Source organism: Scyliorhinus torazame, chromosome 6 (genome assembly GCF_047496885.1).
Source record: "Scyliorhinus torazame isolate Kashiwa2021f chromosome 6, sScyTor2.1, whole genome shotgun sequence".
NCBI classification, from domain to species: Eukaryota; Metazoa; Chordata; class Chondrichthyes; order Carcharhiniformes; family Scyliorhinidae; genus Scyliorhinus; species Scyliorhinus torazame.
The window spans coordinates 289946324-289967761 of NC_092712.1; the positions used below are offsets into that span (position 1 = coordinate 289946324).

Genomic DNA, 21438 nt, shown 5'->3' on the forward strand with positions numbered 1-21438 from the left:
CAACCAACGCCTTCTCCACCTTCTGGATCGCCCGATCATGGGCGTCCAATCTAAGCTCCAGCCGCTCAATTGACTCTTTTATCGGGTCCAAGCAGTCCCATTTCTGCTTAGCAAAGCCTTCCTGAATAACTTGCATCAGCTGCTCCGTTGACCGCTGGGTCAACAAACTAGAAGTCCGGTCCTCCGCCATGCTGTCTCCCGCTGCAGCTTCAGCCCAAGCCTTCTCTGTCTTTCTGTTTCTGCCTTTACGAGCACTTCTAGTCCTTCTCTCCATGCACCGATGTGGGAATTCAGTACACAATTACCTCTGTCTTCAATTTTACAGCTCAAGTCCGGTAGAAAATCGGGGGAAAAGGTCCAAAAGTCCGACCCAAGCAGGAGCCACCAAATGTGCGACTTACTCCTTCATAGCCGCCATTCGGAAGTCTCATATGTACCCGTATATTCCTTTTTGGTTGCGTTTGACTTTCTGGAATCTGGCTACTCGTAACGTTGGAAGTGTCCATTGTTCCTTCAGTAGGTGGTACGTCTTGGGATGTTACTCCAGTGTCCATCTCTATAGGGATTGGGAAGTCCTCAGAAACAGAATCTGCACTTGTTTCTACGTCCAGGCTCTGTTCCAAAGTACTGCTGTCTAAACTTTCCACGGGAACTACTCCTTTGAGAAGTTTCAGCGACCTCACTCTGTGAAGCAAGTGTGTCCGCATAATGTGTGATATTGGAACTGTCTTTGCTCAGATCACAGTAGGGACCCATTTCTTGCTGGTGGTGTAGCTTCTGGCGAGCACACACTCTCCTTAACTGAGCACTCGCTTTTTTAGAGATTTGTTCCCTCCTAGCAATCTGTGCTTGTTGTTGTCGTTTGACAATCTCAGAGTTATCAGGTGGTATTAACAAATCAAACTGTTCACAGTTTCCTCCTGAGCAGCAGCATTTCTGGTGAACTCTGTGTGGCTGCATGTGCGGTGTTCCGGCAAGAGATTAAAAATTTGTTTGCTCTTCTTGCCAATGTACCTCGACCCTTCGATGCCTTGATGAAATGGTTCAATGATTGAACAAAGCATTTGGCCAACCCATTTGTTGTAGAATGGCACAAAACTAACTTGATGTAGAACACACCATTTCCATTCAGTTGTCCTCGAACTTCTTCAAAGTGATGTGGAGATGCCGCCATTGGACTGGGGTGAGCACAGTAAGAAGTCTTACAACACCAGGTTAAAGTCCAACAGGTTTGTTTCAAACACTAGCTTTCGGAGCGCTGCTCCTTCCTCACCTGGTGTTGTAAGACTTCTTACTGTTCTACAAAGTGAATGGAGCATCATTGTCACTCACGACCTGCTCCGGTGTACTAAATCTTGCAAATATTTCGTCTAGCTACTCAAAGGTTTGTTCTGTTGTAGATTTCATGACAATGACTTCTGGTCATTTGAAGTGTACATCCATAATGACTAGGAACATACGACCCTCCACTGGATCAGCAGAATCAATGTGTATTCTCAGCCGTGGCTGTGTCGGCCATTCCCATGTATGTAATGGTTGCAGTGGTGGAGTGTTCCTTTGTTTTGCACAGTATTGACATTACCCCACTTTCATTTTGATTTGAGCATCTAACCCTGACCACCACCACCAAAAACAACTGTGTGCCAGTTCCTTCGTCCTCGCTACACCAGGATATCCCTCCTGTAGTTGGTCAAGGACTTAGAGGAATAATCACTTGGGTTCCCCACAATAAAACTCCATTCTGAACTGTCAACTCAAGTCTCCACGTGATGTAGGGCTTGAGGTGTGGATTTTCCAATGAAAGTCTGACAGCGTTCCTTTTTGGACCAGGTTCACCACATTCTCCATCACTCGATCGGTTCTTGTATACTTCTGCACTTGAGATGAAGTCAGAGGTACATTATGAGTGAGAAATACAAGACGTTGAAGAAATATTCTTCTGTGTTATGCTTGACTTGCAACGGAATTCTTGACAATCAGCACATGCATGTTGCTCTGACTTGTGATACTGAATATCATGCGTGTGTGCCGATAATATCAAAGACCATCTTCGTAACCTACCAGCTGCTAAACAAGGAATACTTTACACGGCCCAAAGATTGTCATCAAGTGTCGATGATCCATCAATAGAGTAAAATGACATCCATAAAGATAATGTTGGAACCTTCCTACCCCAAAATCCATGCTCAAATCTCGTCTTCTAGCTGAGCATAATTCGTTTCTGCACTAGTAAGAGTCCGTGAAGCAAATGCTGTTGGTCACTCCTCTCCATAATGTGCAAGGCAACTGCACCAACCCCATTGGGTGATGCATCGCAAGCAAGTTGCAGGGAACCAAAAGCTCTGACTTCTGTAAGGCATCTTTTACCTCATTGTATACACTTGTGCATTCTTCTGACCAGTGCCATGTCTGTTTGGCACATAACAAAGTGTGTAAAGGCTTCAATTTGTGTTGCTTAATTCTGCACAAATTTACCATAATAATTGATCAGTCCTAAAAATAACCTAAGTTGTGTCACATTTTGAGGACGTGGCACTTCGAAGGTTGCTGCCATCTTCTTCGGCTCCTTGCGTAAGCCATCTTTATCGATGATGTGTACCAGATAATTTATAGATGTCTTGACAGAGTCGCATTTCTCCTTTTTAACTCGGAGATTATGGTTTTGCGGACATTTCAGAGTAACTTCAAAGTTTTTCAAGGGTTGTTCACTCAAACCGGAGAATAGAATGTCATCTAAATAACATTGCACCCCATTTAGCCCACTCAGAATTTGATCCATGGGCCTCTGAAAAAGAGGAGCAGATATCACTCCAAATGCAAGTCTTCTGTAAGCACCTTTGTGCTGTGATTTTGCAGCCACATTCATTTGTAAATACGGCTGTGATAAATCAATTTTACTAAATTTCTGTCCTCCAGAAAGTCCAGTAAACAAATCGTCAATCAGCGGCAGTGATTAGCGATCTGTGCACAATACCGGGTTAATAGTTGTTTTAAAACCACTGAGTCATCACGTTTCAATACAGGAACTATTGGTGTTGCCCATTCACTTGTAGCAGCTGGTTCAATGACTCCTGTTTGAATTAGCCTTTCTAGTTCTTCGACTTTTGGCCTGATGGCGTATGGTACGGTTCTAGCTTTGAGACATTTTGGTGGACTGCTTGGCTTGATCTTTAAATTATACTTCAACTCCGGTCATGGAACCTAGTGAATTTTCAAACACCTTCTCCTCTCTACAGAAGTTGTTGTAGGTTGTTTTTGATCACCCATTTGTTGATTTACTGCTCCAAATTTGGGTTTAAGCTCTGTCAGCCACGATCTATCAAATAAATCAGGAATTTTTCCACACGCAACGTGAAGAGGCAACTTTGCTATCTGACCATTAATTTCTACTTTCACCAAAATGCACCTTTTTAATGGTACAACCTCTTCTGTTCACGCCCTTAGGATCACATTAGCACTGTAACACAATGGTTAGCATTGTTGCTTCACAGCACCAGGGACCTGGGTTTGATTCCCAGCTGGGTCATTGTCTGTGCAGAGTCTGCACATTCTCCCAGTGTCTGCGTGAGTTACCGCCGGGTGCTCCGGTTTCCTCCCACAAGTCCCGAAAGACATGCCGTTAGGTGAATTGGACATTCTGAATTCTCCTTCAGTGTACCCGAACAGGCGCCGGAATGTGGCAAATTGGGGATTTTCACAGTAACTTCATTGCAATGTTAATGTAAGCCTACTCGTGACAATAAAGATTATGATTATTTGACGGTCTTAAAGGCAGATGCTTCAACTTTTGATTATAAATTGTCTTGGGTACTAACAATGCAGCTGATCCACTTCCATCTTAATTTGATGACCATTAAGTTTAGCACATGTCCAAACACATTGTTGATCACTCTGATTTCAGTTCCTACTGTTGCTCAGGTACATCATCTCCTGAATGGCCTTGGACTTTGTGTACCAATTTATAGACACAGCTAGTCTATTTAGATGTGTTTTTCTCTTGCACACCCTTGGTGTCAATGAGGTTTTCTGAACCCAACATGCCATAAGCATATGGCCTTTTTTCCATAATTCTTGCACTTATTTCCTCCACTCCAGCATTCCCCTGCTGATTGTCCAACCTGTATACATCGGTGGCAAACCTTGTGGTATCCATTTTGTGGATCTTCACTCCAGCCCCTATCCATTAAGCTTCTTTTGTTACTAGCTCCATAGATGTGGCAACTTTCACAGCAGCTTTGAGAGTTAAATCGCTTACAGCTTCCTCTGAATAGCTTCACTGTGGAGTCCATAATCTGACTTATCACAAAGAGTATCAAGTGTTTCATCAAACTTGCTGTGTTTTACTAACCTTAAAATCACTACGAATTGTAAAATGCTTTCCCCTTTGTCCTGACTATGGTGGTGGAAACAAAATCTTTCTGCAATTAATAACAGTCTAGGTGAGAAATGCCCTTCCAAAGTCTTCATTAGTTCAATATAGGACTTATGTCCTAGTTTGGCTGGATGAACTAGCAGCATAGAAGTTTTAGACCTTACTGAATGGAGAAATGTTGCAGCATTTTGTTCCTGCCGTGTTTGATTCGCTATGAGATATAATTGGGATCTTTCCTCATATGAGTTCCAAGTTTCACAATCTACGTCATCAAATGCATCCACGGACCCTCTTCCCCACCATTTTGGATCCCGGTTCCGAGGGTCAACCAACGTCCTCCCTTCCAATTGTTTTTGGTTGCATGGCACAAACCATTCACTGACCCACGCTGTAGCTGAGAATTATTTTACCTTATGCTTTACTGTGGTTTAACTTTTCCTGAGTAGCAGCCTGTACAGCCGCAGAAGACTTCTGAATTCCTATTTCGGCAGCCCGTTTAGTTTACCCACATGCGCGTTCTCTGCAACCCAGATTTGACCCCTTCAACAGCAAGCAAGTTTTCAAACCGTCGTTCTTTTTTTGCGCATGGTTCTAGCGACTGGCTTTGCCTGATATGTATGTGTGTGAGAGAGAGAGGCTGATCCAGAGAATCGTCTCTGCTCTCGGCACCCACTCCACCGATTTTAGTCGACAATGTTTTTTTTGTTCAGCAATTCCGTTTTATTGCTTCAATCCTCATCGCCAGTTTTCTCTTTTGTTTATTTCTTTGAGTTTGCCGCAAAAAAGAAAAGAAAATGAGGTGCCCACATTTTGGGTTCTTACAAACACAATGAGAATTTTATTTAGGCATGTTGCTCATACAATCTAAGGTGGAGAAATGAAGCCCGCGCAAAACCTCTCTGCTGATCAGCCACTATAGATCACTTGACTCTTCCCCAGCAGGCAATCTATTCTCTGATACATAACAATTAGAAAGAAAAAGAAAGTATTTCTGACACAGATGCCTATAACACAGCAGTGGCTGTGTACTACCAAGACCTGTATGAACAACAATACGTTTAATCACATTTTGGTGGTCTTGGATGAAGACTAAAAGTTGGCCAGGATACGGTGAAACATTTCATGCAGACCATTTACCTACGGAAATGAACATTTTATGTCCAGTTCAAATGCTATTTCCAAATTGCTTTGCTTTCATGCACGGGTGCCCATTATTTTATCTTAAAAATCACAAGGCTCTGTTTCACTTTTGTTCAAAACACAAGGAACCGGGAGGACTTCTTTCCATTTCATTCTGTGTTGATCTGTTTCTGTTTCAAACACCACTTGCTTGTTAATAAAGTAAAACGGTTTAAGAGACTGTGGCTTTCAGAAATCACACTCCATATGGTAGAACAGGGGCACAGCTATCTAAAACTTCCTTCAGTTCAATTCCATCATTATATTAAAGCAGTCCAGTCCCAGATGTTCACAAGTCGGGAGGTTAATGCAGGCGTTTCTAGATTTTCAGACGACTAAATTTGGAGTGTGATCTTTTTTCATTGCGTTTTCCACTCCCCTTCGAAGGTTCCGGTCTGGAAGAATAAATGGAAAGGCGATTTCCCTTCATTCCCATTTATTAATTAGTAACAGACATGTAAATGAAGTGGGATTGAAGAAATGGCTTAAGATCTCACAGTTACCTGGGTCGCTTTACTATTTTAAATGTGCAATCGAAATTTAAGCAGCTGCGGTTTCCCACTCCATTCCTTTTGGAACTTTTATTATTTTATATTCAATCACTTTTAAAGTCCAGGGTACGATGAAGGAACAATGACTTACTTTCTTCTGACTGGCAATGGCCCAAGAGAAGGCCCACGAGAGCTGTGAAGGGAGAATCATCCTCCAACTTCCCTTTTTAACCTGTTGATATAGGTCTTCTAGGCACTGACTAGTTACCTCCCCATTCATGGGGTAGTGTGAAGTCCTCAGAATATTTTTATCTCAATGGTTTCTTCAACAGAAAACCATGATTTCAAATGCGTAAAGCCTGGATTATTATTGTCCATTTTCTTTCATTGGCTTAGCCAACAATTCATCCATACATTATAGAAAGTGTATTGCTGCTCAGGAATTTACCTGTTGCCCTGCATTAGAACCTCACAAGTACAACTGTACGCATAGAATTATAATATATTATAGGACTGCCACAATGAGGAGAACATTCTCTCAATCAATTGACTCTTTGAATTGTAGCTGATCAAAATAATATTCTGTTTAAATATAATTCACATTGTAGGTGATTTTATTATTCACGGATGGATTAGATGACCCCTTAGATCAACTCAAGGAAACGTCACGAATGCTCAGAAAGAAAGGTAAATACATCTTTATTGTGAAAGATAATTGTTTAGGATTTATTGGCCTGATGTTGGGTAGAACTTTAACCTATCAAGGTGGTTGGGATCAAGTGCAGGCAGATGTTTTACACAGCAGAAGCTGCCAGCATGTTGGGAATACAGCAGGAACCCACTGGTATCTGGCGTTAACCTGGACCATGTTCTTCAGTGGGAGAGGCAGATCCCTATATATGTTAGATCCTCCTCAATTGCTGTTTTATTACAGGGTCTTGACTTTCACATTGTTGCATTAATTTTCTAGGCTTCCTGTTAGGAAGGGTTATGGGGTTAGAGAGCTCTTGAGACAAAGGAAGTGAAAAAAAAATCCCTGCTTTGAAAATCCATCTGCTGGCTCAGCCAGAGGAAGCAGCACCTGTAAATTTCTAGAAAGACAAAAATAAGTCAGCCAGGTTTAAACCCACTCAAATCTTTTATCTGCAAACCTTTAATTCATGTCAATGTAAAATTGATTTTACTAGGCTGTGGTTGACAGCTTTCATACACACCCAGCCATCTGCATTGTTTAATTTATTTCCCTTCATCCTTGAGTGGATTTCAAATAGTCAGCTGTGAAACTAACCGCAATGGTTGTAACAGATCACCATGGGCAGCAGGCTGGCACAGTGGGTAGCACTGTTGCTTCACAGCTCCAGGTTCGATTCCCGGCTTAGGTCACTGTCTATGTGGAGTCTGCACGTTCTCCGTGTGTCTGCGTGGGTTTCCTCCGGGTGCTCCGGTTTTCTCCCACAAGTCCCGAAGGACGGGCTATTAGGCGAATTGGACATTCTGAATTCTCCCTCTGTGTACCCAGACAGGCGCCAGAATGTGGCGACAAGGAGCTTTTCACAGAATCTTCATTTCAGTGTTAATGCAAGCCTACTTGTGACAATAAAGATTACTATAAAAAAAATACAGAGCCCCCTTCATCGAATGTTCAGGTGACCCTGTAGTAGGTGACTCAGATGATCTGAGCCTCAGGCATGGTATTTATCACATGGGGGGAAAATAAATATTTTTCTAAATATCCGAATATTGGGTGCGGATCGTGTTGATTTTCGCACCAAGAATGATGTCATTAAAATCCCGCGCATGATCTTTGTTCCATTATCCACAGTAATGTGTGAAATCAAATGGGTGTTTTTATAATTCCAGGAGTCCATGCTCTCATCACTGTGGCCCTGGAAGGCGCTTACAAAGTTAATCAGATCCCTCAGATTGAGTTTGGAACTGGATTTTCATACAAAGAACAGTTGTCCATTGGAATGGAAGCTATTGGAGATGCTTTGCTAAAAAAAATAGTAAGTGTCCTTTGGAAAAGCAGGTCATGATTGTTCAATATTCTGTACATTTGTACGAGAAAATGAAATTTGAGACCAAAAGAACCAATCCCAGTTTAACATGAAGTTGATTGATCCAAATCTTGGTCCATTTGTCAGAGTAGCTGACGCTGGTAAATAAAAACTGCTGTCGAGTTCAATCTTTCTTTCCTGAATTTGCATCAGCTGATTTACTTTTGCAATTCCAATAAAACAATCATTTTTTTCAGAAATCAGTTGCAGAAAAGCAGTGTTGCAATGTGAATTGCGTGTGCACAGCAGAACCAGGAAGACATGGCTATCCGGGAAATTATGGAATGGAGGTAAGATGTAAAACCACTGAGATGCAATGTATGATCACGCCGATTAAATGGAAGGATGATGGAATATGAAATCAAGATATTTTGCCGCTCTCCTAAATCAATCCAAAGTGAATGTTTTTGCCCTGAAAATTCCCACTTCAAAATGTATCAGGAGTGGGCTCTAAGTATACCCTATGGAGCTGGACCAGACATCATTCCGAAGAACTAGGACAGGTTCAGTTACACCCCTGCGATGGGTACAGATGCTTTGACATTTCGGCGCTCCCCCACCTCCATCCTCAGATTCCCCCTGGAGGTGAGAGAGGACAGACAATAAAGATACAAATGGGTATGAATAATGACCATTCTTCTCTATCCCCCCCATCACTAGACACACACGTCACATGCACTTCACAATCAGACACAACTGAAATTTATACCATTGAAAAATGAATCTAGCAACCCGTTTGCAAATCCTGTTATGGCCGCTAAACCTCACGAGACGGCCACCACGAGACTTGCCCCACAAAGGGCATGACAATGGCATGGAACACTGTTGGTTTTTAAGGGGCGTGGAGGTGCTAGAGGTCCCGGAGATTGAGGGACAAGGCTGGGCATTACCCCCAGCAAAGCCCCCAGGTGGCACAGTCAAGGGGGTAACCCTCCTCTATTCATGGGGTGGGGGGTTCCCCTAGTGTTGTGGCAGGGAGATGGGGGGTGCCTAGATGCTTGGTAAAATTCCTCCCAGTGTCTGCAATGAAGTCAGTTTACATGTTGGTGTTATTATTGTTTTGTTAACTGCTTGATGGGTGTTTCATTATCACAGGGAAGTCGAGGCCTGCCTGGATTATCTGGCCACCCAGGAATAGATGGAGAAGAGGTGAGTTTGCTTCATTTCAATCGTTAAAACTTCAGTTGCTTTAATCTGAGTTCTACTGGTTTACATCGGAGGATTGGTAATAACTCCAGTGTACAGTTTATCCAACACTGCAAAAGGCAACATTATTTTGAAAAGTCTTTTGGTCTTACAAAGCACGCTAATTATAAAATTTGGTCCGTCCTGTTTCACAGCGCCGAGGCCCCAGGTTCGATTCCGGCTATGGGTCTCTGTCCGTGAGGAGTTTGCACGTTCTCCCCGTGATTGCATGGGTTTCGCTGCACAACACAAAGATGTGCAGGGTATGTGGATTGGCCAAACTAAATTTTCCCTTAATTGGAAAAAATGAATTCGTTACTTTAAATTTATGTTAAAAAAAATTAAATTTGGTCAATATAGGAGCAGAAATAGGCCATTCGGCCCATCAAGCCTGATCTACCAGTCAAAAGATCATGGTTGGTTTGGTTGTGGTCTGAGCCCAATTTTCCAGTCCAACTGTAACCCTTGACTCTCTTAATCCAAAATCCTTTCTTCATCCCAAGAATGAGTCAAACGAACCTTCTCTGTACTGCTTCCAAAGCAGTTACGTCTTTTTTCACATGAGACCGATTCTCATGCACACGTTGCATGGGGTACAAAGTAAGCTTTGCTGCATTATGTTTTATAACATCGAATTTGGAAATGAAATCTGAACATCTTTTACAGGGTGGGAGAGGCTCCCCAGGTGTCACTGGTCCTCGAGGATTTACGGGTTGCCAAGGTAACAGAGGTCACAAGGTAAGGGACGACTGAATGTGTCTCCCGTACATCAGTAACCGACCGAATGCTCCTATTTTTGCTCATAGCATTCTTAATGTGTTTCAGGGAGGAAGCGGTTATCGAGGAACAAAGGTAAATCCAGCTTATTTACTTTTTATTAATTCCAGTGGAATGCAAATATTTTCTGTTATCCAACACCTGATTTTACCAGTGCTAACATCCAATATTACTGTTGTACCAGGGTAGTGATGGAAGCCATGCTATTGATGGAATCAATGGAGAGCAGGTAATTGGTGATATTTGTCACAATTCACTTTATTGATGGAATGGTGATATTCACTTTTTAACATTTATGTACAAGTACTGATACAAGATTGTGGTTTCACAGGGAGAACATGGAGAGTTCGGACTGACCGGCGAGAAAGGGAAGCCAGGATATCTGGTAATCTTTATATCAACATTTGAACACTCAAGTGAAATTAGCTTTACTGTCATGAGAATGTCGCTTTAAGAAATGTTTGGCTGCTCATGTTACTGCAGCGATGTCAGAGTGTGGGTGGAGCTGAGCTCTGGTTCTGCTTTTTGGTTTCACTTTGAGAAAAGCTTGGGTGCGTCTGTCTTTTTGGTTTAGTTTTTCAGTGTGTTGCAGCTGAAGTCAGCCAAAGCAGCTGTACTGTTGAGCTCTCTGCCATGAAGGACTATCTCTTAAGCGTTTGGTGAATTCAGAATTATAAATGTTTTCAGTATTGAATGTAAACTCTGATGTGCTTCTGATTAGAGGTTTGTTAAGTCTTTTGGGTGTAAAAGGACAGCATACAGGTTACTTAGTGTTGTATTCTTTGGGGGTTATCTTTGAATTACTGGCTGCTAAGATATTCACTGTTTGTTTTAAAAAGGTTAACTTGAGTTCATAGAATAAACATTATTTTGCTTTAAAAAATACTTTTCCATTTCTGTTGTACCATACCTGTAGTATGAGCCATTTGCTCCCCATACCACAATCTATTAAAAGTTGTGGGTCAAGTGAACTCCATGATACACTTTGGGATTCTCTAAACCCCGACCTGGAACAATTGGGAGCTCCAGGGGGATAAAAGCCTATCTATTGGATTGGCTTTGTGAACTTAAAGACAGTGAGGGGTGAGCATATTGTGGTTGCTTTTCAGGTGTGGTATTTTAGTTTAAGTGGGGAGTGTGTTGTGGACAATGGCTCTTTCAGAGGCTCAGAAGTTTTTGCGGGTGGAAACGGTCACACACAGTACCTTACAGACGGAGACTAAAAACAGACTGTGAGATTTGGCAAAAACATTGCAGTTAACATTGCCTGACCAAATGTGAAAAGATGAGGTAATTATGGCGGTGGTTAAACATTTAATGTTGCCTGAGATACAGTTTGACTCATTGGAAATGGCAAAAATTCAGTTGCAAATTAAACAAATGGAACATGAGAAAGAATTAAAGCACCTTGAATATGAAAGAGAGAGAGCGGAAAAAGAAAGAGAGATAGGGAAAAGAAAAGGGGAGAGAAGAAAGGAGAAAAGAAAGAATAGCGCTAGCAGAACAAAAAGAAAGATAAAGGGATATACAGATCAGGGAAAAAGATAGAGAGAGAGTTTGAACTTCAGAAAATGGCCATGAAACATGACAGTCACTTAAAATTGGCAGACGTAAAGGGAAACGTACAGTTGAATGATAGTGTTGAGAATAGTGAGAAAGAGTGTCATAGTCAAAGGCGTGGTGGGGATCTATTTAAATATGTCCAAGCATTGCCAAGGTTTGACGAGAAGGAGGCGGAAGCCTTTTTCATTTCATCTGAGAAGGTAGCTAAACAAATGAAATGGCCACAGGACATGTGGGTATTACTGATTCAAACAAAGCTGGTAGGTAGAGCTAGTGAAGTGTTTGCATCACGACCGGAGGAGGTATCTGGGACGTATGAGGAGGTGAAAAAATGCATCTTAGGTGCATATGAACTAGTGCCTAAAGCCTACAGACAAAGGTTTAGAAATTTAAGGAAAGAATTTGGTCAAACATACATGGAGTTGAAATGATCAGAGTAATTTTGATAGGTGGATAAGGGCTTTGAAAATAGATCAAACATATGACACTCTCAGAAAAATTATACTTTTGGAGGCGTTTAAAAATTCAATTCCTGATGTAGTGAGAACTCATGTGGAAGAGCAGAGGGTTAGAACTGCGAGATTAGCAGCAGAAATGGCAGATGATTATGAATTAGTTCATAAATCAAAGCTTGGTTTCCGACATCAGTTTAAGCCTGGGGACATGAGAAATACTCAAGTGGTAAAGGTAAAGGTGATCTGATGGGAGACAATAAAGAGAGTGTACCTCAGATTAAAGAAGAAATCCAGGAGGGTGGAAAAGAAATGAAAAATTTCAAATGTTTTCACTGTAATAAACTAGGCCATGTAAAGTCACAGTGTTGGTGATTGAAGAAAAGCACTGCAAGGCTGATGTGGTAAAACAGGATAAGACAGTGGGATTTGTTAGAGTGGTAAAGGAAAGCCCAAGTGAAGCGAAGGAAGTGCAACGTTTGTACAGCATGATCAAGAGGTGATTGTTAAGAAGGTGCCAGATCTCTTTAAAGAATTTATTTGTGTGGGTAAAGTTTACTCATGTGTATCAGGAGGAGAAGGTAAAGAAGTCATAATTTTAAGAGATACGGGAGCTAGTCAATCTTTAATGGTAAGAGATGACGAGTTATGTAGTTTGGGAAGAATGTTGCCAGAAAAAGTGGTGATATGTAGAATTCAGGGTGAGAGGAGTAGTGTTCAATTATATAAGAAAAGGTTGGAAAGTCCAGTGAAGAGTGGTGAAGTGGTAGTAGGAGTAATAGAGAAATTATCTTGTCCAGAATACAGTTTATCTTGGGTAATGATATAGCTGGATCGCAGGTGGGAGTAATGCCTACTGTGGTTGATAAGCCAAATCAGACAACTGAAGTATTGAAGGACGAATATCCTGGGATTTTTCCAGATTGTGTGGTAACAAGGTCGCAAAGTCACAGGTTAAGACAAGAGGAGAAATCAAAGAGTGAAGGTAACGTTGAAGTGCAATTGTCAGAAACAATTTTTGATCAGATGGTTGAAAAAAAACAAGAAGAGGTGGAGGATGAGGCGGATATTTTTAGTTCAGGAAAATTGGCGGAGTTACAACAAAAAGATATAGAAATAAAATGGACGTATCAGAAAGCATATACGGATGAGGTATCTACGTGTATACCAGAGTGTTATTACCGGAAAAGTAATGACTTGATGAGAAATTGGAGACCTTTGCATATGCAGGCGGATGAAAAGTGGGCAGAAGTTCATCAAGTAGTATTGCCGGTAGGGTATAGAAAGGAGGTGTTGCGAGTTGCAAATGAGGTACCAGTGGGAGGTCATTTGGGGATAAGGAAAACTCAAGCTAAAATCCAGAAACATTTTTATTGGCCTGGACTACATAAAGATGTAGTTAAATGTTGTCAATCATGTCACACATGTCAAGTGATAGAGAAACCTCAAGCAGTGATAAAACCAGTGCCCTTAATACCCAGTCCAGCATTTGAGGAACCTTTTACAAGGGTCCTAATTGATTGCGTAGGACCGCTTCCTAAAATTAAAATTGGGAATCAATATCTTTTGACTATAATGGTTGTGTCTACTAGGTTTCCAGAGGCCATTCCAGTACGTAATATTACAGCTAAAAAGATTGTGGAGGAGTTACTTAAATTCTTTACTAGATATGGACTACCCACAGAAATACATTCGGATCAAGGATCAAATTTTACTTCAAAGTTATTCAAAGAAGTTATGGATAGCTTAGGAATAAAACAATTTAAATCAACTGCATACCATCCAGAATCGCAGGGAGTGTTAGAAAGGTGGCATCAGACATTAAAGACAATGTTGAGGACTTATTGTCAAGATTATCCAGAGGATTGGGATAAAGGAATTCCATTCGTACTGTTTGCAATTAGGGATGCACCTAATGAGTGAACCAAATTTAGTCCTTTTGAACTAATTTTTGGTCATGAGGTAAGAGGACCACTTAAATTGATTAAGGAAAAATTGGTGAGTGAAAAGTCAGAACTTACATTATTGGATTACGTGTCAAATTTTAGGGAACGATTAAATAGAGCAGGTGAATTAGCTAGACAACATTTGAAAGATGCACAAAATGTGATGAAACGGGTCGCGGACAAGAAATCCAAAGTCCGTAGATTGCCAGTGGAGATAAAGTTTTAGTGTTGTTACCAGTGATAGGTGAACCTTTAAAAGCTAGGTTTTGTGGACCTTATCAGATTGAAAGGAAATTAAGTGAGGTTAATTATGTGGTAAAAACACCAGATAGAAGGAAGACTCACCGAGTGTGTCATGTGAATATGCTTAAAAGGTACTTTGAAAGGGAAGGAGAGAAAAAGGAGGAGGTTTTAATGATTCTAACTCAAAGTGACAAACCAAATCCAGATGACTGTGAATTTGACATACCTCAAATTAAATTGGAAAATGAGGATGTTCTTAAAAATTGGGATAAATTGTTGAGTTATCTTCCAGAGGAAAAACAAACTGACATGAAAGAGTTATTGATATCACATGGGCAAGTTTGTGTAGATAAATTGGGAAGTATTAAAATGGCTATACATGATGTAGATGTGGGAAATGCTGTTCCAATCAAACAACATCCATACAGACTTAACCCTTTAAAATTGGCGCAGGTTAACAAAGAGATTGAGAGTATGCTTAAATCTGGCATAATTGACTTCCGGGTGCGGCGATGACCAGCTAAGTCGCACGTTTCGGCAGCTCCTGGTGGAACGGACTTTTGGGCTCTTAATAGGAGCCCCAACGGCAATTTTAACGGCTAAAAACACTGTGCGGTAAACCAGAAGGGAATCCCCCTGGACACGGATGGAAAAAGGAGAGGAAAGTGGCCGGATTGCGGTGGATCCTCTAGAGCAGCGGCCAGGAAGGCAAGCACAAAGCAAGATGGCGTCGGAAGGTGGCAGTTTAATATGGGGCCCTGACCAACAAGAGTTCCTGCGGCGCTGCGTGGAAGAACTTAAAAAGGAGATGAAGAAGGAGCTGTTGGCCCCGATATTACAGGCGATTGAAGGGCTAAAGGAGGAGCAAAAGACCCAGGAGCAGGAGCTTCGGGTCGTGAAGGCAAAGACTGCTGAGAATGAGGACGAAATACAGGGCCTGGTGGTGAAGACAGAGATGCACGAGGCACAACACAAAAGGTGTGTGGAAAGGCTGGAGGTGCTGGAGAATAATGCGAGGAGGAAGAATTTAAGGATTCTTGGTCTTCCAGAAGGGGCGGACGTCGGGGCATATGTGAGCACGATGCTTCACTCGTTAATGGGATCGGAGGCCCCGACGGGCCCGTTGGAGGTGGAGGGAGCTTATCGAGTTATGGCGCGAAGACCGAGGGCTGGAGAAATTCCTCGAGCCATAGTGGTGAGATTTCTCCGATATAAGGACAGAGAGATGGTCCTCAGATGGGCAAAGAAAACCCGGAGCAGTAGGTGGGAGAACGCGGTGATCCGCGTATATCAAGATTGGAGTGCGGAGGTGGCGAGAAGGAGGGCAAGCTTTAATCGGGCCAAGGCGGTGCTGCACAAAAGGAAGGTTAAATTTGGAATGCTGCAGCCGGCAAGACTGTGGGTCACACATCAAGGGAAACACCACTACTTTGAAACGGCAGAAGAGGCGTGGACATATATTGTCGAGGAGAATCGGGAATAAGCGGGCTAGAAAAAGAACGTTTGGGACAAAGTGGTGGGGTGACTACGTGGGGTGAAGGGGGGGAAATGGAGGAAGAGATGATTTCCCAAGTTGTTAATCCTGCGACCCTGTAACTTTTCTCTCTTCCCCATGTCGTGGGGGAGGGAGGATGAGGAGCTGGGGGCGCCGGCCATTGAGGGCGGGGCCAAATGGGAAGCACGGGCTTTGTTCCTGCGCTATGGTAATCATGGCGGGAACAGGGAAGCAGGAAGGAGGGGGCCTCGCACAGTGGGGGCCGAGGTCACGGGGGGAAGCCGAAGTCGGCCAGAGTTTCTGACTTCTGGGAGCAACATGGGGGGTGCAATTACGCTAGAAGGGGATCTAGCGGGGGGGGGGGGTGTTAACTGGGTTGCTGCTGCTGGGGAGAAGGGGGAGCTGATATGTGATGGGGTGGTTGGGGCGGGAGGGCGCCACTGGGGGGAGATACGGCTACGTGGGAACCGGGTGAGGAGCTGGATTGAAAAAGGAGATGGCTAGTCGACAAGGGGGCTAAAGAGCCCCCCAACCCGGCTGATCACATGGAATGTGAGAGGGCTGAACGGGCCGATTAAGAGGGCACGGGTACTCACACACCTAAAAAAACTTAAGGCAGATGTGGCTATGCTGCAGGAGACGCATCTGAAATTGATAGACCAGGTCAGACTTCGCAAAGGATGGGTGGGGCAGGTGTTTCATTCGGGGCTAGACGCAAAAAACAAGGGGGTGGCTATATTAGTGGGGAAGCGGGTAATGTTTGAGGCAAAGACCATAGTGGCGGATAGTGGGGGCAGATACGTGATGGTGAGTGGCAGATTGCAAGGGGAGGCGGTGGTTTTAGTGAACGTATATGCCCCGAACTGGGATGATGCCAATTTTATGAGGCGTATGTTGGGACGCATCCCGGACCAAGAGGCGGGAAAGTTGGTAATGGGTGGAGATTTTAATACGGTGCTGGACCTGGGGCTGGACAGATCGAGGTCCAGGACCGGAAGGAGGTCGACTGCAGCTAGGGTGCTCAAGGACTTTATGGAGCAGATGGGAGGAGTAGACCCCTGGAGATTTAGTAGACCTAGGAGTAAGGAGTTTTCGTTTTTCTCCTATGTCCACAAAGTCTATTCACGGATAGACTTTTTTGTTTTGGGAAGGGCACTGATCCCGAAGGTGACGGGGACGGAGTACACAGCTATAGCTATTTCGGACCACCCTCCACATTGGGTGGACCTGGAGATAGGGGAGTAAAATGAACAGCACCCACCCTGGAGAATGGACATGGGATTATTGGCAGATGAGGGGGGGTGTTTAAGGGTGAGGGGGTGTATTGAAAGGTACTCGGAACTCAATGACAATGGGGAGGTTCAGGTGGGAGTGGTCTGGAAGGCGTTGAAGGCTGTGGCTAGAGGGGAGCTGATATCTATCAGGGCACATAAAGGAAAGCAGGAGGGTAGGGAAAGGGAGCGGTTGTTGAAAGAACTTTTGAGGGTGGACAGACAATATGCAGAGGCACCGGAGGAGGGACTGTACAGGGAAAGGCAAAGGCTACATGTAGAATTTGACTTGTTGACTACGGGTAATGCAGAGGCACAATGGAGGAAGGCACAGGGTGTACAGTACGAATATGGGGAGAAGGAGAGCAGGTTGCTGGCCCACCAACTGAGGAAAAGGGGAGCAGCGAGGGAGATAGGGGGGGTGAGAGATGAGGAGGGAGAGATGGAGCGGGGAGCGGAGAGAGTGAATGGAGTGTTCAAGGCATTTTATGAAAGATTAAATGAAGCTCAGCCCCCGGAAGGGAAGGAGAGAATGATGTGCTTTCTGGATCAGCTGGAATTTCCTAAGGTGGAGGATCAGGAGAGGGCGGGACTGGGAGCACAGATTGAGACGGAGGAAGTAGTGAAAGGGATTGGAAGTATGCAGGCGGGGAAGGCCCCGGGACCAGACGGATTCCCAGTGGAATTTTATAGGAAATATATGGACTTGCTGGCCCTGCTCCTGATGAGAACCTTTCATGAGGCTAGGGAAAGGGGGCAGCTGCCCCCGACTATGTCAGAGGCATCGATATCGCTCCTCCTAAAGAAGGAAAAAGACCCGCTGCAATGCAGGTCCTATAGGCCCATTTCCCTCCTGAATGTGGATGCTAAGGTTCTGGCCAAGGTAATGGCAACGAGGATAGAGGATTGTGTCCCAGGGGTGGTTCATGAGGACCAAACTGGGTTTGTGAAGGGGAGACAGCTGAACACAAATATACGGAGGCTGCTAGGGGTAATGATGATGCTCCCACCAGAGGGGGAAGCGGAGATAGTGGTGGCGATGGATGCCGAGAAAGCATTTGATAGAGTGGAGTGGGATTATTTGTGGGAGGTGCTGAGGAGATTTGGCTTTGGAGATGGGTATATCAGATGGGTACAGTTGCTGTATAGGGCCCCGATGGCAAGCGTGGTCACGAATGGACGGGGCTCTGATTATTTTCGGCTCCATAGAGGGACGAGGCAGGGATGTCCTCTGTCCCCGTTATTGTTTGCGCTGGCGATTGAGCCCCTGGCCATAGCATTAAGGGGTTCCAGGAAGTGGAGGGGAGTACTCAGGGGAGGAGATGAACACCGGGTATCTCTGTATGCGGATGATTTGTTGTTGTATGTGGCGGACCCGGCGGAGGGGATCCCAGAGATAATGCGGATACTTGGGGAGTTTGGGGATTTTTCAGGGTATAAATTGAACATGGGGAAAAGTGAGTTGTTCGTGGTGCATCCAGGGGAGCAGAGCAGGGAAATAGAGGATTTACCGTTGAGGAAGATAACAAGGGACTTCCGGTACTTGGGGATCCAGATAGCCAAGAATTGGGGTACATTACACAGGCTTAATTTAACGCGGTTGGTGTAACAGATGGAGGAGGACTTTAAGAGATGGGACATGGTGTCCCTGTCACTGGCAGGTCGGGTGCAGGCGGTTAAAATGGTGGTCCTCCCGAGATTCCTTTTTGTGTTTCAGTGCCTCCCGGTAGTGGTCACGAAGGCTTTTTTCAAGAGAATCGAGAAGAGTATTATGAGTTTTGAGTGGGCCGGGAAGACCCCGAGAGTGAGGAGGGGATTTTTGCAGCGTAGCAGGGACGGGGGGGGGGGGGGGTTGGCACTACCGAGCCTCAACGACTATTACTGGGCCGCCAATGTTTCAATGGTGTGTAAGTGGATGGGAGAAGGGGAGGGAGCGGCGTGGAAGAGATTGGAGAGGGCGTCCTGCAGGGGGACTAGCCTACAAGCAATGGTGACGGCACCGTTGCCGTTCTCACCGAAGAAATACACCACAAGCCCGGTGGTGGTGGCTACATTGAAAATTTGGGGGCAGTGGAGATGGCATAGGGGAAAGACGGGAGCCTCGGTGCGGTCCCCGATAAGAAATAACCATAGGTAGTACAATTGAGAGAACTGTTCGTGGATGGGACGTTTGCGAGTCTGGGTGCGCTGACGGAAAAATATGGGTTGCCCCAAGGGAATGCATTTCGGTATATGCAACTGAGGGCTTTCACGAGGCAACAGGTGAGGGAATTTCCGCAGCTCCCGACGCAGGAGGTGCAGGATAGAGTGATCTCAGAGACATGGGTGGGGGATGGTAAGGTGCCGGACATATATAGGGAAATGAGGGACGAGGGGGAGATCATGGTAGATGAGCTGAAAGGGAAATGGGAAGAAGAGCTGGGGGAGGAGATTGAGGAGGGGCTGTGGGCTGACGCCCTACGTAGTGTAAACTCAACGTCCTCGTGTGCCAGGCTAAGCTTGATACAATTCAAGGTTCTACACAGGGCGCATTTGACTGGAGCACGACTCAGTAGATTTTTTGGGGTAGGGGATAGGTGTGGGAGATGCTTGAGAAGCCCAGCGAATCACACCCACATGTTTTGGTCATGTCCGACACTACAGGGGTTCTGGGTGGGGGTGGCAAAGGTGCTTTCGAAGGTGGTGGGGGTCCGGGTCGAACCAAGCTGGGGGTTGGCTATATTCGGGGTTGCAGAAGAGCCGGGAGTGCAGGAGGCGAGAGAGGCTGATGTTTTGGCCTTTGCGTCCCTAGTAGCCCGGCGCAGGATATTGTTAATGTGGAAGGAAGCCAAACCCCCCGGGTGTGGAGACCTCGATAAACGACATGGCAGGGTTTATAAAGTTAGAACGGATCAAGTTCGTATTAAGAGGTTCGGCTCAAGGGTTCACCAGGCGGTGGCAACCGTTCGTCGACTACCTCACAGAAAGATAGAGGGAATGGAAAAGAAGAAGACAACAGCAGCAGCCCAGGGGGTGGGGGGAGGAACTGGACGGACTCTCAGAGATGTCATTGTATATGTATAGACACTTGTTATAGGTAATGTATATTGGATTGTTGGATTGTATCTTTGGAGAGTAACTATTTTTGACAAGGCAGTTGCCACTTGGTTTTGTTTTTGTTTTTTGTTTATATATTATTTATTTATTTGTTTAAAATTGGCCACGGTTATTTATATTGCTTTGTTGTTGTTCAAAAGAAAAACTATGTACTGTTATGTTTGGCCACAAAATTTTGAATAAAATATATATTTTTTAAAAAGTGGCATAATTGAAGTGGGTTGCAGCCAATGGAGCTCACCTATACTGATGGTACTGAAACCAGATGTACCCAACGGTTGTGTGTGGTCTATAGAAAGGTTAATGCAATTACAAGAACGAACTCTTATCCTATCCCACATTTGGAGGATTGCATTGAGAAAGTGGGGCAATCAGTTTTTATTTCCAAACTGGATTTACTTAAAGGTTACTGGCATGTACCTTCATCCGAAAGGGCGAAGGAGATTTCAGATTTTGTGACTCCAGATGGTATATATCAATTCAAAGTTATGCCATTTGGCATGGAAAACGCCCCAGCCACATTTCAACGGTTAAATAACAAAGTTGTGTCAGGATTACCGAATTGTGCGGTATACATCGACGATCTGGTAATTTTCAGCCAGACATGAAAAGACCATTTAAAACATCTGATGGAGTTATTCGATCGACTTCAGGAGGCGGGTTTGGTGATAAACCTAGCCAAAAGTGAATTTGGAAAAGCCCAAGTCACTTTCCTTGGCCATACAATCGGACAGGGTTGAATGGTCCCGGGGAGTTTCCGATACCCTCGACACGACGGGAGACAATGCGATTTCTTGGTATGAGTGGATTTTACCGGAAATTTGTACCAACTTTTAGCAGTGTGGTCGCTCCACTGACGGACTTGCTCAAGAAGCGTAACAAATTCCAGTGGACAGCGGAGTGTCAACAGGCATTTGACAGCCTGAAGGCTGTGTTAACCACTGCTCCTGTGTTAGCCATCCCAAATTATACCAAACCATTCAAAGTGGCGGTTGTTGCGAGTGATGTGGGTGTAGGTGCGGTGCTTCTACAAGACGACGATGAAGGGCTAGAGCGGCTATTGGTTATTTATCAAAGAAATTGAATTCTCACCAGAAGAAGTACTCAACGATTGAGGAGACTTTGAATTTGGTGCTGGCTTTGCAACATTTTCAAATTTATGTGACCAGCAATCCGTCTGACACCATTATATATACTGATCATAATCCGTTGACGTTTTTGGAACCATTCCAGAATAACAATGCAAGGCTGTTTCACTGGAGTTTATTGTTACAGCCATTTCATTTTAAAATAGTACATGTGGCAGGACGG

The 21438-nt window shown here is 44.2% G+C and overlaps 1 protein-coding gene across 1 annotated transcript in view; it reads left to right on the forward strand.

Moving 5' to 3' along the window:
* LOC140425486 (collagen alpha-6(VI) chain-like) overlaps positions 1-21438 on the forward strand; it is a 185276-nt gene that overhangs the window by 73473 nt on the left and 90365 nt on the right. Inside the window, exons 16-23 of the mRNA XM_072509804.1 lie at positions 6651-6729; positions 7903-8048; positions 8297-8389; positions 9195-9248; positions 9951-10022; positions 10110-10136; positions 10246-10290; positions 10393-10446. Coding sequence (XP_072365905.1) covers positions 6651-6729; positions 7903-8048; positions 8297-8389; positions 9195-9248; positions 9951-10022; positions 10110-10136; positions 10246-10290; positions 10393-10446 — 570 coding nt within the window. The remainder of the gene's footprint in view (positions 1-6650; positions 6730-7902; positions 8049-8296; positions 8390-9194; positions 9249-9950; positions 10023-10109; positions 10137-10245; positions 10291-10392; positions 10447-21438) is intronic.